We start from the raw sequence: 20,298 nt of genomic DNA, 5'->3' as shown, positions 1-20,298 counted from the left end.
TTCATTATTTTCAAAATGGTAAATGAAGGAAAAGAATGAAGCATTTGTCTCTTCTTAGGAATTGTACCTCTGAGTAACCAAATAGTTGATGAATGAAAAGTTATCTTTGTAAAAGTATTCCTGCTAATAAGTGAAGAAGAAATGATAATACATCACCACTCTGCAGCCTCTAATGAATTTAATAGATTTAGGCAATAAATGATGGCTGCTACATCACAAAAAGAAAGCTAACCACACTTTAGATGCCTCCTGATGGAAGTACCCAACACCACCCATGAAGTGTTCTTGACAAAAAAATTAAACCTGCATCTGATCAAACCTCTAAATCTACTTAACAATTTACAAAACAATATGATAAACTTATGATGTAAAAAGAGACCATAATGATGCACTCAGCAAAATCCAAACTGTGGGAAACACATTACAACTAACTTCTTCTTTAATGAGTTTCAAGGAAAAAGCGAGAGGAAAAAAAAGTGATGGGGTGAAGGGAGAGGTGAAAAGAAAATTACTTGTAGATTTTAACACCTCAGAGATACATCAACCAGTGGCAAAGTTTGAACCTTATTGGATCGTGATTCATACAACTATAAAAAATTTTATGAATGAGGTAACTGAGGAAATATAAATAGTCACTGGGTAGATATCTGGGACTTACTATTATTTTTAGGTGTGAAATAGTATTGTGGTTTTCTTTTCTTTAAAAAAAGTCATTTTCTCTTATAAATACATGGTGAAATATATACAGTTGTCTAGGATATCTTCAAAATAATCCTGCAGGCTGGGTGTGGTGGCTCGTTCCTATAATCCCAGTGCTTTGAGAGGTCAAGGCAGATGGATCACTTGAGGCCAGGAGTTTGAGACCAGCCTGACTAACATGGAGAAACTCCATCTTTACTAAAAATTAGCTGGATATGGTGGCACACACCTGTAATCCCAGTTACTCGGGAGGCAGAGGCAAGAAAATCTCTTGAATTTAGGCGGCGGATGGTTTCAGTGAGCCGGGATCAGACCACTGCATTCCAGCCTGGGTGACAGAGCAAGACTGCCTCAAAAAACAACAAAATAATACTGGAGGAGGACGTGAGTGAAAGAGAGTATAGATGAAACAAAACCAAAGGTAGGCAATTATACAAAATAGAAGAGAATAGTATTCTATTTTGTATTGTACTATAATATAATACATATATTATAATTTATAATTCTACTTTTCCCCTAATGTTTGGCACATCCTATAATAAAAAGGTCTTAAAAACTGGGGGTGATGTTAATCTTGGATGACTGAAACATCCTCATTATCTTAGTCTTTGAACTTTTTGAGTCTTTAAAATTTCTCACATAAAAAAGGATAAGAAGGCGGGGCGCGGTGGCTCATGCCTATAATCCCAGCATTTTGGGAGGCCGAAGCATTCAGATCACCTGAGGTCAGGAGTTCACGACCAGCCTGGCCAACATGGAGAAACTCTGTCTCTACTAAAAATACAAAAATTAGCCAGGTGTGGTGGCGCACGCCTGTAGTCCCAGCTACTCAGGAGACTGAGGCATGAGAATCACTTGCACCTGGGAGGCGGAGGTTGGGGTGAGCTGAGATTGCGACACTGCACTCCAGCCTGGATGACAGAGACAAGACTTCATCTCAAATAAATAAATAAATAAATAAATAAAGATGAGAAAAATGTATAAATAAAATTGTTAAATGACAAATTGAGTTAAATATTTACGTTAAATACTGCAAGGGGTTATTTTACCATTTCACAAGTAAAACACTAAATTACCAGTAGAAAATGGTTAACAACATGCCCGGATAATTTATAGAAGAAAAAATGTCAAACAAGCATATTTTTAAGTGTTCAGTTGCACCAATATTGAAAAAAGTAAAACAAGATTTTTTAATGTATCAAATTATTTCAGATTATATCTAATTTTCACTGCTGGGTTTCTGGAAAGCAATTTGTTAATATACATCCAAGAGTCTTAAACATGTTCATATCCTAAGGAACTACTTTTAAATGTAGGAAAATAATTTTGTTTAGGATTATTCATTACCACATTTTTCAAAAAGGAAAACACTTGAAATAGCACAATATTTTATGTTTAAGTAAATTAAGTACCATTATTTTTAGATCTACAACTGGGAAGACTTAAATAAAACACTTGAGTTACATGAGAAAATGGTCAGAATAACAATGACTGAAAGAAGGACGTATAAATGCAGAGAAACAGATTCGAGAAACGTCAAGATGTCCAGTAGTTATATCTGGTTGTTGATTTATGGGTAATTAATTTCTCTGTATTTGTTTTTATTTTTCACATGTAATAAGCACTGTTATAGCCAGCAAAAAATTACAAAAAAAGTCAAAGTCATCCTTTCAATCAGCCCATTCCCTTGCCCCCTCTCCTCCTGACTAAACAGAAGCCTAGTGCATAATTTGTTTTTCAGGGAGAAGAATCCCTTTCATTCCACTGTTACAGATAAATCACCTACTGTGGGAGTAGTCATGGTACTCACATCAAAGTATAATTCATCAGTGACTGTGATTGAAAGCAGATCCTTTACTCTTTCATAAGTGAGGAAACATCACGTGGGGGCAAATGAGGAAAAGAAAACTAAGGGGTTGCTGGGAGAAAATAAGGCAAATGTCAACTGCTTCATCATTCTTTTTAGAGCCTTCAATGTGTACCCTCAGTATTGCTCAGACTTTTTTTTAATGTGTAGCAGTGTTGCTATGGTAACTGAAAGCTACAACTTCTTCCATTAAAGCTTTATCACCTTCCCTAGTGGGAAACGGAAAGAGAGCTCCGAGTTTCTGGGAACTGAGTCTTTATAAGGAGAGATATTTTGTTGTGTTTTGTGCACTATTTCAGGTTCTTCTTCAGGTCAAGGTCACCAGAAAGGGTGAGAGAGATATATTTCTGATGTGGGCTCTTCCAGGAATAGATTAAACCCAGACACCAGAAATATTTCATGATATGAGGGTAAAGCAGGTTTTACATGGCCATGTGAAGGGACTTCTGAAGGACAACCCGAGTATAAAACAGGTTTTATTGTCATCATTATCAAAAAGTTATGTGTCAGCCCCTGTGACCATTCATGACTAGTCAGGGTGCTGAGTAAGACAGAAAGGTTCAACCTCAGCTCACTCGGTACTTAGTCAAAGGCAGCCTTAGTGAGCACATACAACCACACTAAGGACAGTCACACAACACGAATACGGAGGACAAATTGACATGCCATTCAGTCTCACTGTCTCTGTGCATCCACAGCTCATTCCTAACTTTGTGTATTTGCTTGTCTTGTTTACCTGTCAATAAGGCCTTCTCTATTTTTTTTAAGTCCCACTCTTCCTTCAAGACCCAGTTATGAAGCTTCTCCTCTTTGACAGATTGCCTCCTTTTAAACCTCATTGTATGCAGTTAGCATGAGCTTTTAGCATTTATGTTTTTCCCCAGGCATTCAATGATCATATGATAATTGAAGTATTTTATAGATAACAATATGTAGGTTTCTGATCCTATCTAGATGAATGTTATATTAAAGATGGTAGGTTTGCAGAAACTCCACCTCTCATCAGTTTTTAAAGAGAGTGTCCTGTGGTGCTCTGAAAGAGGCAGTTAGTTGGAAATTCCAACTGCCTGTCCTTTAGATTTTCTAAGCATGCTTCTGTACTTGGTAGCTGCTGATTGGCTGTTACCAAAGGTGACTAGAGTGCTAAGCCAGTCAACAGGGAAAACTCGGCTCCTGACTTTGGGTCTTTCTACTCAGTCTATATGGAAGAAAACTTAGACAAAATATAAAAAAGAAAAACATAACTAGTTGGGCATCTCCTAAAGAGGTAATTACGTAAAAAATATTAAAATAAGGACTCTGCTAGAGTATGAATTTATAGTGTGATCACTATTCCATAGTTATGGAGTAACTACAAATGAACCAACTTGGGGGAGGAGATAGGTTCCTTCAATGGGGCAATTCCCAATGTTTATTTGGTGCCAGAGAAGAGAAAATACCCAGATACATGACTTGTATCCAATAATTGTGTAAAACTTATAATAATTACAAAGGAATGATAACTGGGGGTAATTTAACTGCTAAGTAGGTCAGTAGGGAAGTGTGATGAGGATAATGAAGTTGCTGCAGTGTATAGAGATATGGAATTCAGAGGTAATCCTTGTCAAGTGCTTATTCTGTATAGAATAACTGTTAGATGTTTTCCGGTATTTTTCATTTAATTCTCACAACACTGTGAAGTGCCTGTCATCCCAATTTTACTGAATAGAATATGAACTCCAAGAAGTTAAATAGCTTGCTAAAAATCAAATATTTCGATGGACAGAGTTCATCTTAGGCTAAAGTCTATGTCTTTAATCATGAGCTGAAAGTTGAAAGAAGATAGTATCAAATAAGGAAACGTTGTAATATTGAAGGGAAAATAAGAAGAATGAGACTGGAACTATGCCCCAAAGAGTTAAAGAAACCAGTAGGTAGCAGAAATTCTTGAGCTTGCAGGATGGCAGATAGCAAAGCTTGCAGAATAAGCTTGCTGACATTAAAACCAGAATTTCCACCACATACTTCATACTAACTCTCTCGAATTTGCACAGGTGACCCATTAAGAGGCATAAAGATTCTAATAATGGTGTTATGTCATTTAATTTGAACGTTTAGCAAAGTGATATAAGATTTTTCTGGTAAAGGCACTATTTTCAGAGTTTAACTGTGATAATGTCTCCACGTAATGTTAAATTCATTCTTACACCAAAAATATGCTTGAGCATTGCACCATGCTGATAGAATTTTAATCTACTATTTGTTTCCTCTTACCTTGTGAAAACAAGTTGTTTTCTAAGATGATTTTTTAAAATTCACTAAAAACCTTCAGTTCTCCCCTGTTAATGTAATAAGAATGAATTCAAAAATCAAACTGTTTGAGCTTTCTACTGTCAATTAAATGTATTTAATAAGCAAGTCAGTTTTGATGAAGGAAAAACACCAGTTACATTTAATTTACCCAGCAATTGTCAGGAACAGTACAAAGATCTGAGATTCTATTCCACTTAGAGTTGGCAAGTTAGTCTGTTCCTGTTTTCTTGGATGCTGGCAAAAGACACAAGACTCCTAGGTCAGAGTAAAAGGACTTTATTACTAACAGCAAAAGCAGTAGTCAGAGTGTCCACACGTTGCTCACTCTAGTACCCTCTCTCCCCCAAGTTCCTTAAGAGGTGAAATTCATCATGGATGCCGTGTTAGTTTGCTAGGGCTGCCGTAACAAAGGGCCATACACTGGGTGGCTTAAACAACAGAAATTTATTTTTTCACAGTTCTGGAAACTAGAAATCTGAGATCAAGGTGTTGGTAGGGTTAATTCCTTCTGAGGGCCATGAGGAAGGATCTGTTCATGCCTCTCTCCTGAGTTTATATGTGGCTGTCTTCTTCCTGTGTCTTCACTTCATCTTCCCTCTGAATGTCTTCCCTCTGTGTCTTCACTTCACCCTCCCTATGTCCAAATTTCCTCTTCTCTGAGGATACCAGTCCTATTAGATGAGGGCCCACCCGAATGACTTTATTTTCACTTCATCACCTCTTTAAAAATCCTGCATCTAAATATGATTGCCTTCTGAGGTATGGATGGTTAGGACTTCAACTTCAGAATTTTCGGGGTAGAAAACTGAGTCCATAACAGATGCTTATACACATAGTGGAGTGCATTACAGGAGAGGTACAGTGAGATTAGGCTATTCACCATGGAAACAAGCCTGCTGTTGTCCGGGATGCCTTACCTCATCCCTCAAGACTGATGGCTGCAAACACAAGCCTGAGATGAACAGCATCCAGGGCTTTGCATTCTTGGCACACTCAACGAGAACTCAACTCAGGACCATGTGAATTGTCTTCCCCAAAAGCAATGTCCTCAAAATATTAGATTAAGTTACAGCTGTATCATCCTTAGAGTCTTCATCAATTCAGGCTCTGTTTTACATAGCTGTGTAATTGATCTCACCTCTCCAAAAGTTACCTACGCTGAAGGAAAACCTGAGCCACATCTCTTTTTCTAGTTTGTAATAATTATACTTATAAATTTACCTTTAATACCAAGTAGGGAGTAAATTTAGAGCTTAGTCAACTGTTGTGTTGTCTGCTTTTGTCACATAGTGTGAAATATTAAGAATATTAAGTTGAGATTATTTCTTTACTACTTTGTAGTTGTTTATAGCAAAAGGAATTCAAAAGTATGTTCAGAGTAATTGAAGAAAATAATTCGTATTTATTCCAACAGATGGAATTGCCACTTATATACGTTTCAGTTTTGCTTTTGAACATATTTGAATTTTCATCAGGAATAGTATATAATAAAGGTAAGCTTCAGACTGTCTTACTCTCTATTTCCTTCTCAAGAGTTCTTATTTGTGTCCCTTCCTTATTTACAGTAAAAAAAAAAAATTTCTTTTAGTATTTCTTCTTTATCTTATCTTCCAGCTGTTCTCCAATATTGTCAATTATACTCTGGTCTAAAGGCTTCTAATATTATTGTGAACCTATTGTTATCAAGTTGTGTACATGGAGACTTCTCTGGTTACAGTATTTTATCACTTTAAAGTCACAGAATATTTAAAGTTTAATTTTATACTTGAAAAGCTTTATTTGAACAGACATTTTAAAATTCTTTCCTCCATGAATGGTTGCATTGTATGAATGCAAACTGAATTATAAGGCTAGTGGATTGAGGTTGAAAAGAGTTTTCTAAAAGTAACACACAGATTGAATTAGTCAGTAGGACTTTTATAGTTCTGAGAAAGGTACAGGGAGGGTACCTTTATTATGGGAGATTTGTCCTGCTTTAGGTGCACCTGCTGTTTCTTGATTACCTTTGGCTCAAAATAATCAATGTGACAAAGTGGCATATTTTGATGTGGCATGCCCTCATCCCTTGAAGCAGCAGTGGTGGGGAGAGAGAGATGGAAAGCACTTTTGCTGCTTTTGTTTTCATCTTCATTGCTGTGAGGTCGTCCCTCTTACCTGCAAGGAACCCCCAGTGGGGATGCCTGAAACTGCAGAGAGTACCAAGCCCTATATATACTGTTTTTTCTTGTGCGTACATACCTATGATGAAGTTTAACTCATCAATTAGGCATAGTAAGAGATTAACAATAACTATTATTAAAATCGAACAAGTGGAACAATATACTGTAGTAAAAGTTATGTGAATGTGGTCTTTCTTCTCTGTCTCTAAATATCTTAGTACTCTACTCACCCTTCTTCTTGTGATAATGTGAGATGATACAATGCCTGTGTGATGAGCTGAAGTAAGGTGAATGACATAAGCCTTGTGAAATGACTTTATTGAGTAAAATAAGATTACTTGAACACAAGCACTGTGTTACCAGGACAGTTGATCTGATAACCTAGGTAGTTGCTAAGTGACTAATAGGCAAGTAGCATATAGTATGGATATGCTGGACAAAGTGATAATTTACTTCCTGGGTTGGATGGTGGAGGATGGCATGAGACTTTTTTTTTTTGTTTTTTCTGAGTCGGAGTCTCACTCTGTCACCCAGGCTGGAGTGCAGTGGTGCGATCTCGACTCACTGCAACCTCCCCGTCCCGGGTTCAAGCAGTTCTCTGCCTCAGCCTCCCGAGTACCTGGGATTACAGGTGCACACCACCATGCCCGGCTAATTTTTGTATTTTTAGTAGAGATGGGGTTTCACCCATCTTGGCCAGGCTGGTCTCGAACTCCTGACCTTGTCATTCACCTGCCTTGGCCTCCCAAAGTGCTGAGATTACAGGCGTGAGCCACCGCACCTGGCCAATGGCATGAGATTTTATCACACTACTCAGAACAGTGCACAATGTACAACTTATAAATTGCTTATTTCTGAAAGTTTCCACTTTATGTTTTTGGACTACAATTGGCTACAGGTAACTGAAACTGTGGAAAGTGAAATCACAGAAAAAGGGGGACTGTTGTGGTTGTATAACTGTGAATAGGGCAATGAATGAATTTCATAAATGGCATTTTTTTCTATACATTTGTCCCACAGTGGATTTTTATTGTAGTCAGAGCAGGCATTTCATTGGTGGTTACACTTGTGTGGTTTCCCTTTCTATCATGATTCTTGTTAAAGAAGTCACATACTGTTGAAAGTATAACTTCTCTGGCACATCTTTCCTTTAGAAGCTTGCAAAAGAGTAATTTTCTGTGTTTTATTATTGTAACAGAATCTAGCAAACTCTATAATCTGAGAATTTCTAGGGAAAGGGGTCCATGGAGGGAAAGTTAGAAAACTTAGAAATTGTTTCTCTGTCTCTCCCCACAATATCTCTGCCTCTATTTTTACCACCCAAGCCCAAAAGATCCTGTTGATATGAGTACATGATTCACAAAATGATACCAAAGTGCAGAGGACAAATCAACTAGTTGCAATGAGACGAGTGTTAGAAAAAACTCTTTGGCCAGGTACAGTGGCTCACACCTGTAATCCCAGCACTTTGGGAGGCCGAGACAGGAGGATACCTTGAGCCCAGGAGTTGGAGACCAGCCTGGGCAACATGGCAAAACCTTTTCTCTATAAAAAATACAAAATTTAGCCAGGTGTGATGGTGCCCACCTGCAGTCCCAGCTACTCAGGAGGCTGAGGTGGGAGGATCGCTTGAGCCCCAGGAGGCAGAAGTTGCAGTGAGCCAAGATCACTCCACTACACTCCAGCCTGGGTGACAGAGCAAGACCCTATATCAAACAAACAAACAAAAACAATTTCTATTTGAACTGGATCTTAAAATGTATTAAAATTTGAGGCAGAGAATGGAAGTAGAGCGAACCCCATGCATTTCAGAGGTGATGGATGAGGTTGTGTGCAGGGGAGACTGACAAAATGGATTTAACTATTGAAAGAGTGTCTAGCGGGATACAGAGAGGATGGCCCTTAGAGTCAGAAACAACTCGGTTCCAGTCTGGCCCACTGTTGTTAGTTATATGACCTTTGAGCTTGATTTCCTCTTCTTTAAAGAGGAGACAGTAATATATATGGCCCAAGGTATTGTGGGAATTTCATAAAATAACATCTAAATCCAGCTCAACCCATTTGAGCTTTAATGGCTCAAAGTATGTTATTCAAAGGAGTTAGTTTCCTTCTGTTTAGCCTCTCACCATTTAAGGAGTTTAATTCATGAGGTAAGGGTGTGTCAGTGAAGATTTTTAAACAGAGAAGTGATTTGGACTTCACAATCAAATTATAGCTTTAAAAAATGGGTCTGATAGCATTGTCAAGTATGGGCAAAGTGATTGTATAAGTTGAAAGTACTTTGAAAACTGTTTAACATTATAACCTCCAGAACTATTTGTACATTTTGCATATTTGTGATATTTGTAAAGATATGTTTACTTGTAGAATTTCAATAATAGCATCAAAATCATTATATTATACAAACAGAATGAGTAGCATTCAATTATAAATTAAATTTATTTTCGCCTCCTATTTAAATCCAATCTTTGGCATGGTTCTTCCTCTGTCACTGGATGAATATTTGGGCCAGAACCAAGATTTTTTTGGTTACAATTGGATGATTCACACAGTTCTCCTAGAACAATAAACTCTGGGGAATATGAGGGACAGGAGAAATGGATCAGGGAGGGGCTGAGAAACTACCTGTTGGGCACTGTGCTCACTACCTGGGAGACAGATTCATTTGTACTCCAAAACTTAGTATACAAAATATACTTTTGTAACAAACCTGCACATGTTCCCCTTGAGCCAAAACCAGTTCTCTGAGCATTTGAATTTTTAAAACACTTTTGCATTGTAATTGTTGTAATTAAAATATCCAAGCCCATGTACAAGTCAAATTTAACTCTTATTTTATAATTGAAGTTTCTTCCCTGTTTCCTGTCTGGGCCTCCACCTAGTGTTTAGATTCCTTTTCATCGTCTCATCAACTTTAGGTTTTGACCCTTCCTGCTCCAGCGTTGTATAAAGGGGGAGGGAATAGCACAGTTCTGCCCTAACTGGTTCTGAGGGGACCATCTGACATTTGCACTTTCAAGCTCCAGCAGATGTGTAAAGCTGACCCTTGATCTCTGGGCACTTGAATGAGTCCTTCATAGCCCCTTCCTCTCCCTCACATTACCGGGAATCTCTTCTCCACAGTTCTTCTAACAAAGGCAAAAACTTCTTCATTCCCAATGGTCACTTATTTCTTTGTCTATGCCTTCAAATACTTTTTGCTGACAGCCAGTTGCCGCTCAGAGAGACCTTTGAGGACAGGAACCTAGATGACCCTAAGTTAGTTTTTTTTCACCAGTGACCTGGATCACAGGAAACATTCATCCATCTTTTGCCCCAGTAAATTTTGGTTGTGCAGGACTCTTAATGAAATGGGAGAGTTCCCTGGCTCCTCTTGCAGGACGTACAGGGGTGTGGCTGTTCTGGCACTTAAACCCCTTATGGGATGGGGACCATGCAGATGGGCAGGTGCAGGAGCCGGACGAGCACGCCTGGGCTCTGGCTCCATGGCAGCATCCACGGGTGGGAGCAAGCCTGTGACTCCTGAAGCCCAAGTGGGTGTGTGTTACAGTGTGCCCTCTTAGCCTTGCTGTCCATGGGCCGTTTAAGTGTTAACCAGCTCAGGCCTTCTTGGTACCCAGGTTCTTGTCCGGCATCCAGGAATAATCAGTTTGCACATGGACTTGAAGGATGAATGCAGGGGTTTTATTGAATGTCCTGAGGTGGCTGTCAACAGGATAGATGGCGAGCTAGAAGGGGAATGGTGTGGGAAGATGATCTTCCCCTGGATTTTGGCCTCTCCGACTATCCCCAGCAGAACTCCTCTTGGCATTTAGACACTCCTTCTCTTCTCTCTGCTATTCTTCTGCTCTTCTATTCATCTCCTTGCTTGTCTACTTGTCTGCTCTGAGGCCTGGGGTCTGGGGTTTATATGGGTATAGGATAGGGGGCGTGGTGGGCTGATAGGCAACTTTCGGACGCGAAAACAGAAATGCCTGTTTTCATTAGGGCTGTAGGTTTCCAGGCTTGAGGATGGGGCCTTTGCCGCTTCTACCCAGTATTTCTGTCTCCTGTCTGTATCATTAACATACCCATCTCTTTCTCAACAAACCATATCCTGTTCTTTCCACCAAATCATCTCTTACCTTCTAGATTTTCTAAGTAGGAGTCTGAGTTTGTGCCCCAAACTGCAGGGATACATGTTACTTTTTTAGTGTGCCCATCAGACCCTCTTGCCTCAGACACAAGGTAAATAAGTAGAAGGGGTCCTCCTCCCAATATCTTCATTCAGTACCTCTCTATCAAAACACAAATTCTCTCTGCAGTCACCAATTCTGGATCCTTCTATACCCTCCAGGTGAGGCGCTGAAGTGTCAAGAACTGGTTTTTGTCTACCTCTAAAACTTTTGTGTCATGGTCTAGCATGAGTTATATTAGTGCTTCAGCCAAACCTTCCTTTTTTGAACATGCCTGATAGCGTATGTGTAAAAAGAAAAACAAGGTGGAAATTTTGAATTTTACCTGAAGTGAATTTAAAATGTACAATTATAATTCTTATTCCTTAAAAATATTTTGTCATTTTTAGAAACATCGTACTTTTTATGGACAGTCTTCTATCAGTGATCTAATATATATATATATTTTATTATTTAGGTGATACAGAGAAACGCTTTGCATGTTCTAGCAAAGGGTACCCTCAAGAGACTGAAATAATCAAGTTATTTCTTTTCTCAGGAAACTTGGTAAGGTCCGCTGATAGCATGTGTTATATAACCCTTCACATTCCTTTAAAGTCCACGTGTAAAACCAATAGCACTGTATTCCTTCCAAATACCCTCTACTACATTCAGACTTGGGGAGGAAAAAGTCTATATAAATAATAATTATTTCTGTCTTTGCTAGTGTATGTCTACTTGGAGCAGGTAAAATACTTCACTACTTCACTTAGCCATAGAGCATCCTGTGTGTTTTGGCTTTTATTCTTTTTTAAAATGATGCCTCCTCCCTCCGCTTTTTAGTGGAGTTGATTTGTCCTTTTGAAGTCTGACAGATGTAGCCTATTAGAGAAGGAAAGCTACCTCACATGACCTTGAAAATCTGTCTTGCCTTTGTATAACAAGTACCACATTGAAGTTGTCATTTTGGGTAAGGAATGATGTGATCCTTTGATTCGAATAATGGGAGACTTTTTAAAAACACACATAACAGAGTAAAATAAAGCATGCTATCAAGATCATGCAGCAAATACTAACAAAAATATACGTTAATAAAAAGTGCACAGATTGTCTAAAAATCTATGATAAATATAATAAAAACAAAGAAAAAGACTCCATGAGAACAAATGCATTTATTCCTAAGCCTGCTTTGACTTAGGCCACAATTTCCTCCTGATGTGCTTAAATATGTATTTAAGCTTTATATATACAACTATTGAGAAGTGTATGCTCTCTGAGCCAAAAACGCATTTCTGATTTGTTGTTATATGTTATGGAAAAAGAATGGGCTTTGGAAGAAGATGGACTTACAGAGCTGGGGTCCAGTCTTGGTTCTGCCATTTATGGTCTGTGTGTCCTGGGGCAGGTTACCTAAACTCTCTGACCCTCAGTTCTTCTTCTAAAAAGGGAATTATAACCTACTTTTTGGATGTAGTTCTAGCAGCAGTAGTTTTAGAAGTGATAGCTAACATTTATAAAGTGTTTATGTGTATCAGGCATTTTAAAAAAATGTTTAATGTTCATTATGACATTTAATCTACACATTTAATCTTATTTGAGGAAAGTACTATTGTTTCTTTATTTTGCTAATAACCCTGTTAAAAATTGTACTGCCTTCCCAAACTCCTGCACTGTCAACCTCCCTTCCCTGCTTCATTCTTATAATGTATTCTATATTCATTCCATTTTTTCTATCTTTTCCTTCATTCTCTACCAATCCATCCACCAATCTCTCCATCCAGTTTGTCTCCCTGCCAATCTCCATTACAATGTTAATTCCACAGGGGCAGAGGGTTCTGTCTGTTTTATTCACATCTGCATTCCCAGCACCATTCATAGGAAGCGCTCAATAGATATTTTTGGAATGAATGTATTTCCCCATTTTTTAGTTTAGGGAAACTAAAACTCAGATAAGGAACTTGCGCAAAGCGATCTTAAGTACTAGGAGAACTAATTGAAATAAAGTTCTTGGTATTTGTCTCTTGTTAGTTTTCAGTAAAATTCACCATTTCTGATCGCTACATTTTCATATACCTTCTCAAAACTAGGAAATATCCAATAAAGATGCCGTAAAATGAGGTTTGCTTTATACAGTTGCTTTTTTTATTTAGACACAAAATAACAATTTTAATAAAATTAGAATTTCTATTTGTGATAATATATTGCTTTGAGTCTATGTTTACTATATGTAATAATAATGACTATTTCTATGATAGAAAAGATTATTATAAAGATGAAACCTTTATGATGCCAGCATAATAGGTTACTGAGTTCTGAAAGTATAATTTTATAAATAGATTTTTTTTTCTAACTAGAAAAACTGAAATTACTAATCACTTTTAGATCAACTAACTTGTGTCTCTGCAGCAAGTGGTTATTAGTTGTTGTTGTTATTTTTTTTTTTTCTTGCTCTTTCCTAAAGAAAATCCAGTGTTTCTTCCAAACTGAAAATGAAATTGCATCACAAGGAATGCTAAGTGTGTTCACATCAGGAGGACTGGCTCCCAGCTTGGGAATCATTAATAGTACATATAATGGCATCTTCCACTTTAATTTGACGTTGGTAATTACATTTTATCTTATTCTGTTATATGTTATTAACAAGAAGCATACTCTTCCTTATAAGATGTATTTTTAAAAAATAGGTAACTGAGTAATATTACATCTATGTATGTTTTAAGCCCAATGATAGTGTTACATTTTTTGCTTTAAACAGTCATATATTTTTAAATAAATTAAAGAAGAAGAAATACTTATTTGTACCCTTTACCTACATATTTATTATTTATACTGTTCTTCATTCTTTCCTGTAGATATAAGTTGCCATCTGATGTCAATGTCTTTTAGCATTTCTTACAGTGCAGAACTGCTGGCAAATAATTCTCTGGGTTTTTTTCCTCCTAAAAATGTCTTTATTTCACCTCTTTTTTGGCAACAACTTTATTAAGATATAATTCCATACAATTCACTCATTTAAAGTGTGCACTTAAATGGTTTTTAGTATATTCATAGAGTTGTGCAACCATCACTACTAATTCCAGAATACTTTAGTCACTCCAAAAGTGATGAAAGTGAGAGTCTATAACTATTAGCAGTCACTCCCAATCCCCCCTCCACTCCCCAGCCCTAGACAACCACTAATCTTTCTGTTTCGATAGATTTTCTAACTCTGAACATTTTATGTAAATGAAACATATATATGTAGTGTTCATGACTGGCTTCTTTCAGTTAGCATATGTTTCAGTTAGCATAATATGGTCAAATAATATCACATTGTATAAGTACCACATTTTGTTTATCCATTTATCAGTTGATGAACTTTTGGGCTGTTCCCACTTTTTGGCTCTTACGAATAATGCTGCTGTGAACATTTGTGTGAAAATTTTTGTGTGGAAATATGTTTTCATTTTTCTTAGCTACATGGCCAGGGATGGAATTATTGGATCATATGATAACTCCATGTTTGACATTTTGAGGAAATGCCAGACTGTTTTCTAAAGTGGTTGTACTGTTTTACATTCTTACCAGCAGCTTGTTAGAATTCCAATTTCTTTTCTTTCTTTCTTTTTTGTTTAGAGACAGGGTCTTGCTGTGTTGCCCAGGCTGGATTTGAACTCCTGGGCTAAAGTGCCCAGAAGTTCTGCCTCAACCTCCTGAGTAGCCAGGACTACAAGTGCATACCACCACACCTGGGTTAGAGTTCCCATTTCTCCACATCCTCACCAATGCTTGTTTTTATTTGTCTTTTTAAAAATAACCATCCTAGTAGGTATAAAGTGCTATCTCATTATAATTTTGATTTTAATCTCCCTAATGACTAATGATGTTGAGTATCTTTTCATGTACTTATTAGGCCCTTGAATATGTTCTTTGGGGAAATATCGATTCAAATTTTTTGCTGAGTTTTAGTTGGGGTATTTGTCTTGTTTGATTTGTAAAAGTTCTGTATAGATTCTAGATACAAGTCTCTTATCAGACATATGATTTGCAAATATTTTCTCTCATTCTATGCATTGTCTTTTCACTTTCTTGATAGTGTCCTTTGATACACAAAAGTTTCTCTTAATGAAGTCCGCTGTATCTTTTTTTTCTCTTGTTGCTCATGCTTTTGGTGTCATGTGTAGAAAACCATTGCCTGACTCAAGGTTATGAAATTTTACCCCACATGTTTTCTTCTAGGAGGTTGATAATTTACCTTTTACATTTAGATCTTGGATCCATTTTGAGTTCATTTTTGTATTTGATGTGAGATAGGGGTCCTTACTCATTCTTTGGCATGTGGATATCCAGCTGTCCTAGCATGACTTGTAGAAAAGACTATTCTTCTTCTATTGAATTGTTTTGGCACTTTTGTTGAAAATAAGTTGACCATAAATGGGACAGTTTATTTCTAGATTCCCAATTTTATTGCATTGATCCACATGTCTATCTTTATGCTAGTATCATATTGTTTTGATATTTTTGCTTTGTACTACAGTTTGAAATCAGGAAGCATCAATCTTCTAACTTTGTTCTCCTTTTTCAAGATTATTTTTGCTAGTCTGAGTTACCATATGAATTTTAGGATAAGCTTGCCAATTTCTACAAAATAGCTATCTGGGATTCTGATAAGGACTGTACTGAATTCTTAGATATATTTGGGTAGTATTGCCCTTTTACTAATATTAAGTCTTCCAATCTATGAACATGGATGTCTCTCCATTTATTTAGATCTTTAATTTCTTTCAACAATGTTTTATGTTTTCAGAGTATAAGTTTTATACTTCTTCTGTTAAATTTATTTCTAATATTTTATTCTTTTTTACGTTGTAAAGGGAATTGCTGTCTTAATCTCATTTTCAGATTGTTCACTGCAAGTACATAGAAATATAATAATTGATTTTTATATGTTGATCTAGTATCCTGCAGCCTTGCTAAACTTGTCTGTAAGATCTAATAGTTTTTTAGCAGTCAACTGAAATTTTGAAGCATTGTTTTGTCAAATATAAAATTTCTGGTTGACTTCACTTTCTTTCAGCATTTTGAAAATTTTATTCTAATGTCATCTGACACCTTTACTTCTGAATGAGAAGTCAGCTGTTAATTTTATGATTGTCTCCTGTATGTAATATGTTATTTTTCTCTGGATGCTTTTAAGATTTTTCTCTTTGGATTTACCCAAGTAAGGTTCCCTGAACTTCTTGAATTGTAAGTTTAGCAAATTTGGAATGTTTCCAGCCATTATTTCTTCAAAAAAGAATTGTACCACAGGTCTCTAAGATCTTACCTGTGGCTTTGGCAGCTGAAATTGCTACTCAATTCTTTTAGCTTGCACTGCTAGTTTTTACAAACTGGTCTTCTGGGGGTGTCCTTTGCATGTTTATTGCCCAAGAATTTGGTCACAGTTTATATTTAAATCTCAGAGATTACCGTTCTTGCAGTTTCCTTATTCCTGGAATTTTCCTCTTAATATTCCCAAATGCTCTGTCAACTCCAAGCTCTGTCTCTGACATGTCATGCCAGTAAATACTTCAACGTTGTGCTACCTAAGCTTGGCTGTATAGAGTTCCACTATGTGGCTATATTATACACAACTGATGAATATTTTCATTATTTCCAATGTTCAGCCATTACAATGATGCAAAATTATTCTTGAACACATTTTATTTCATACATATGTGAGCATAATATAGGAAAAATTCTGAACAGTGAAATTTCTAGGTAAAAGGTATATGCATTGGATGTTTTTGTTTAATTCTCTTTTAAAAAGATAGTGTAGAATGTGACGTGTTGTTATTAATGTTGTAAAACATTGTTTTCTGATGTCTTCTTTATTCAAGTTCAGTGATCGGATTTTCTGGTTGGTTGATATTCCTAGAGAAAACATCACACAAAACACAGGTAAGAGTGATCTGAATTAATTCTTTTACCCCTGGGTCTGGATTTATCAAATAAAAAGAACAAAAAGAATTTATCATCTTAAAAATGATTTGTTGTCTCATGTAAATCTCCCATGTGGCATTTGGGACATACTTACTAAAAATTATCTGTGGTTTATCTGAATTTTAAATTTAACTGGGATACTGTATTTTATCTGACAGTCCTATTATAGGTAGATCGTTTTGACATATACAACGTTTATATTATCCTTTATTTAAAATAAACTCATTTCTTATAACTTGGAAATTGTAGTATTAATATGGGTACTAATTTATTTTACTGAAGATGAATCATTAATTTTAATATGTTATAAGCTGTACATATGATGTATTATTTTATTATGGAATCTACTATTAAGTATTTTGTGGCAGTGTAGCATCATATGCTACTGTATACACCTAGATGAAAAGAGGAGAAAAGTCGAATTCCAGGAACTGTGAATATTGATCTAGTGAACTGACCTAGTAGATCTCTAGGCATGAGACACATTCCCAGAGGTTAAAAATGGTGGAAGGTTTGTTGTTTTAATATGATAGGTACATTAAACAAAACCAACTTGACTCCACTTAAGGAAAAAGAAGAAATTTATTTTAGTCATAGAACCCAAAGACAAAAATGTGCCATCTTATAGGAAGGAATTAGAAATAAGAAATGGAAAACCATCGAGAACTGAGGGAATACTTTCACCCTGTTTGTCTTATCTGTATTTTCTATAAATTTACATTTATTTTTCTTTTTTGTAGACAGGCTTTCTAAAGTTGCCTCATTACAGTTGAATTTTATGTATCTTTCTTATGGGTCAGCCCAATTCCAAATTCCCAGGACAGTATCTGAAGTTGACTCATTGTTGATCCAGCATCCACCTGTGTACCAAGCAAATATGGATTGGGAGAGTGGGATGGGGGAACCATACAGGCCAACCCCTTCTGCTATTGGAGTAAAGGACATTCCAAACTGTGTCCTATAGAATGAAGGCAAGGCAAGGTGAGGGTAAGTTAGAGATGATGGAAAAGATTCTATACATAAAAAAGTGTCAGAGATAAAGGTCTGCAATAGATGTTCCAGTGCCATAACATCTGGCATATCTTTACCCTTTATTCAACTTTTTTTCAAATTAATTTTCTTATTAGAGCTATGTGTGATTTTTAAAGGAATTTATCTTGAAAATTGTACTCTTATTTTTGATGTAGCCTAACTCTTATTAATATAATGATAGAATGTTATTCCAGAAGCTTAGCACAATATTGACATTCATTTGACCATTGAAGAAGTGAAGATCACATGTTATTTTTACTTCTACTCTTTATTTACAAACTTTAATTTTAGAAAAGCATTGATTCTAAAGTCACCCAGACAGGAACAAAGATGATATGAGAACTTAAGGATTTTAGAAAAAGACCAAATTAGCTCTTCCTCTCTTGACACAACTCCCTGGACTGAGTAAAAAGAAATATCGTTGTGCTAGTACTGTAATAGGAGGGGCTGGTTTATGTAGATAGTAATATGCTAAAAATCAGAGAAAAAATGTTCAGAGGTAAGGAGATCATATTCATTTACTTTTTCCTCTTTAATCATACCTTATTTACTGCTATGGCATGAATTTGAGTATTATGAGTATATGTAAAATCTTGGGAATATATTTGAGTGTATGTAAAATCTTGGAAAAGTAGGTTAGGCAACATCAACAACAAAGGTAGTAAAATAGTCATTGTAGTGGCAGTAGAAATAGCAGGCAGCATTTATTGAATTCTTGTTATATGTCAGCACTGCTCTAAACGCTTTATCTATGTTAGTTCATTTATTCCTAACTATGTGGTAGATACTATTAATATCTTCATTTTCAGATGATTTAACTGAGGCCTATGGAGTTGTATGGAAATTTAGAGATAACTAGGTGGTGAAAGCAGCTTGAAGTGTGAACTACAAACAGTTGTTGAAAGTAAACAGCACCTCCTTGATTTACACTACATGATTTGCTCCTTTTCTTTTCATTTTAAAATAAGGTATAATTTGCATTCTAGGAAACATATCCTTTTTGGTGTCCAAAGCATATCCTTTTGGTTCTATGGGTTTTGATAAATGTTTACAACTGCGTAATCACTGCAGTGAAGACATAGACAGTTGCCTCAGGCAATAAAATCACTCCACCCATAATCAACCCCTCTCCGTCTCCCAGGCCCTGGCAACCACTGTTCTGTTCTCTGTTCCTGTTGTTTTGTCTATACCAGGGGCATATAAATGGAATCATAAACTATACAGCCTTTGAATCTGGCTTCTTTCACTTAGCTAATTCATTGGAGATTTGTCTATGTTATAGTTTCTCTAGTGTTCTCATTGGATAGTATTTTTTGGTGTGGATAGTTAATTTTGTTGAAGGGCATTTGGGTTTTTCCAGTTTTTGACAATTATGAATAAAGCTACTGCAAACAATCTCATACAGTTTTTTGTGTGAACATACATTTTTGTTGCATTTAGCTAATACCAAGTAGTAGGATTACTGTGTTATATGGTAAGTGTAAGCTTAACTTTATAAGAAAAACTGTCAAACGATTTCCCAGAGTGGCTTTATCATTTTGCGTTCTGACCACCAGGTGATCTGCATACATCCCAGAATGTAGTGTATGTGTGTGTGTGTGTACGCTTGTACATATGTATGCATATATGTATGTGTAGACATATTTTTAAAATTTTTAGCCATTCTAAAAAAAAGTGTAGTGGCATTTAATTGTGTGTTTTGTTTGTTTGTTTGTTTGGGGTTTTTTGAGACAAAATCTCGCTCTGTCACCCAGGCTGAAGTGCAGTGGCGCAATCTCGGCTCACTGCAGCCTCCGCCTCCTGGATTCAAGTGATTCTCCTGCCTCAGCCTCCTGAATAGCCAGGATTATAGATACGAACCACTAGGCCTGGCTACTTTTTTGTATTTTTAGTAGAAACAGGTTTTCGCCATGTTGACCAGGCTGGTCTCAGGTGATCCACCAACCTCGGCCTCCCAAAGTGCTGGGATTACAGGCATGAGCCACCGTGCCCGGTCTAATTGTGGTTTTCATTTGCATTTTTCTAACAACGGACATTGAGCATCTTTTTTTTGTGCTTATTTGCCATTTGGTTTACTATCTGTTCAAATGTTTTACAAGTTTATTATATATTCTGGATACGGGTGTTATTAGAT

General features: G+C 36.5%; 1 protein-coding gene across 1 annotated transcript in view; it reads left to right on the top strand.

Annotated features, from left to right (window-relative positions):
* The first annotated feature begins 6,272 nt into the window (after positions 1–6,272).
* CATSPERB (cation channel sperm associated auxiliary subunit beta) overlaps positions 6,273–20,298 on the top strand; it is a 152,580-nt gene continuing 138,554 nt past the window's right edge. The window contains 4 exon segments of the mRNA XM_045396737.3: positions 6,273–6,351; positions 11,650–11,738; positions 13,633–13,773; positions 17,030–17,090. Coding sequence (XP_045252672.3) covers positions 6,273–6,351; positions 11,650–11,738; positions 13,633–13,773; positions 17,030–17,090 — 370 coding nt within the window.

This window comes from Macaca fascicularis, chromosome 7 (genome assembly GCF_037993035.2).
Source record: "Macaca fascicularis isolate 582-1 chromosome 7, T2T-MFA8v1.1".
Classification (NCBI taxonomy): Eukaryota; Metazoa; Chordata; class Mammalia; order Primates; family Cercopithecidae; genus Macaca; species Macaca fascicularis.
This window is presented reverse-complemented; position numbering and strand designations above follow the sequence as displayed.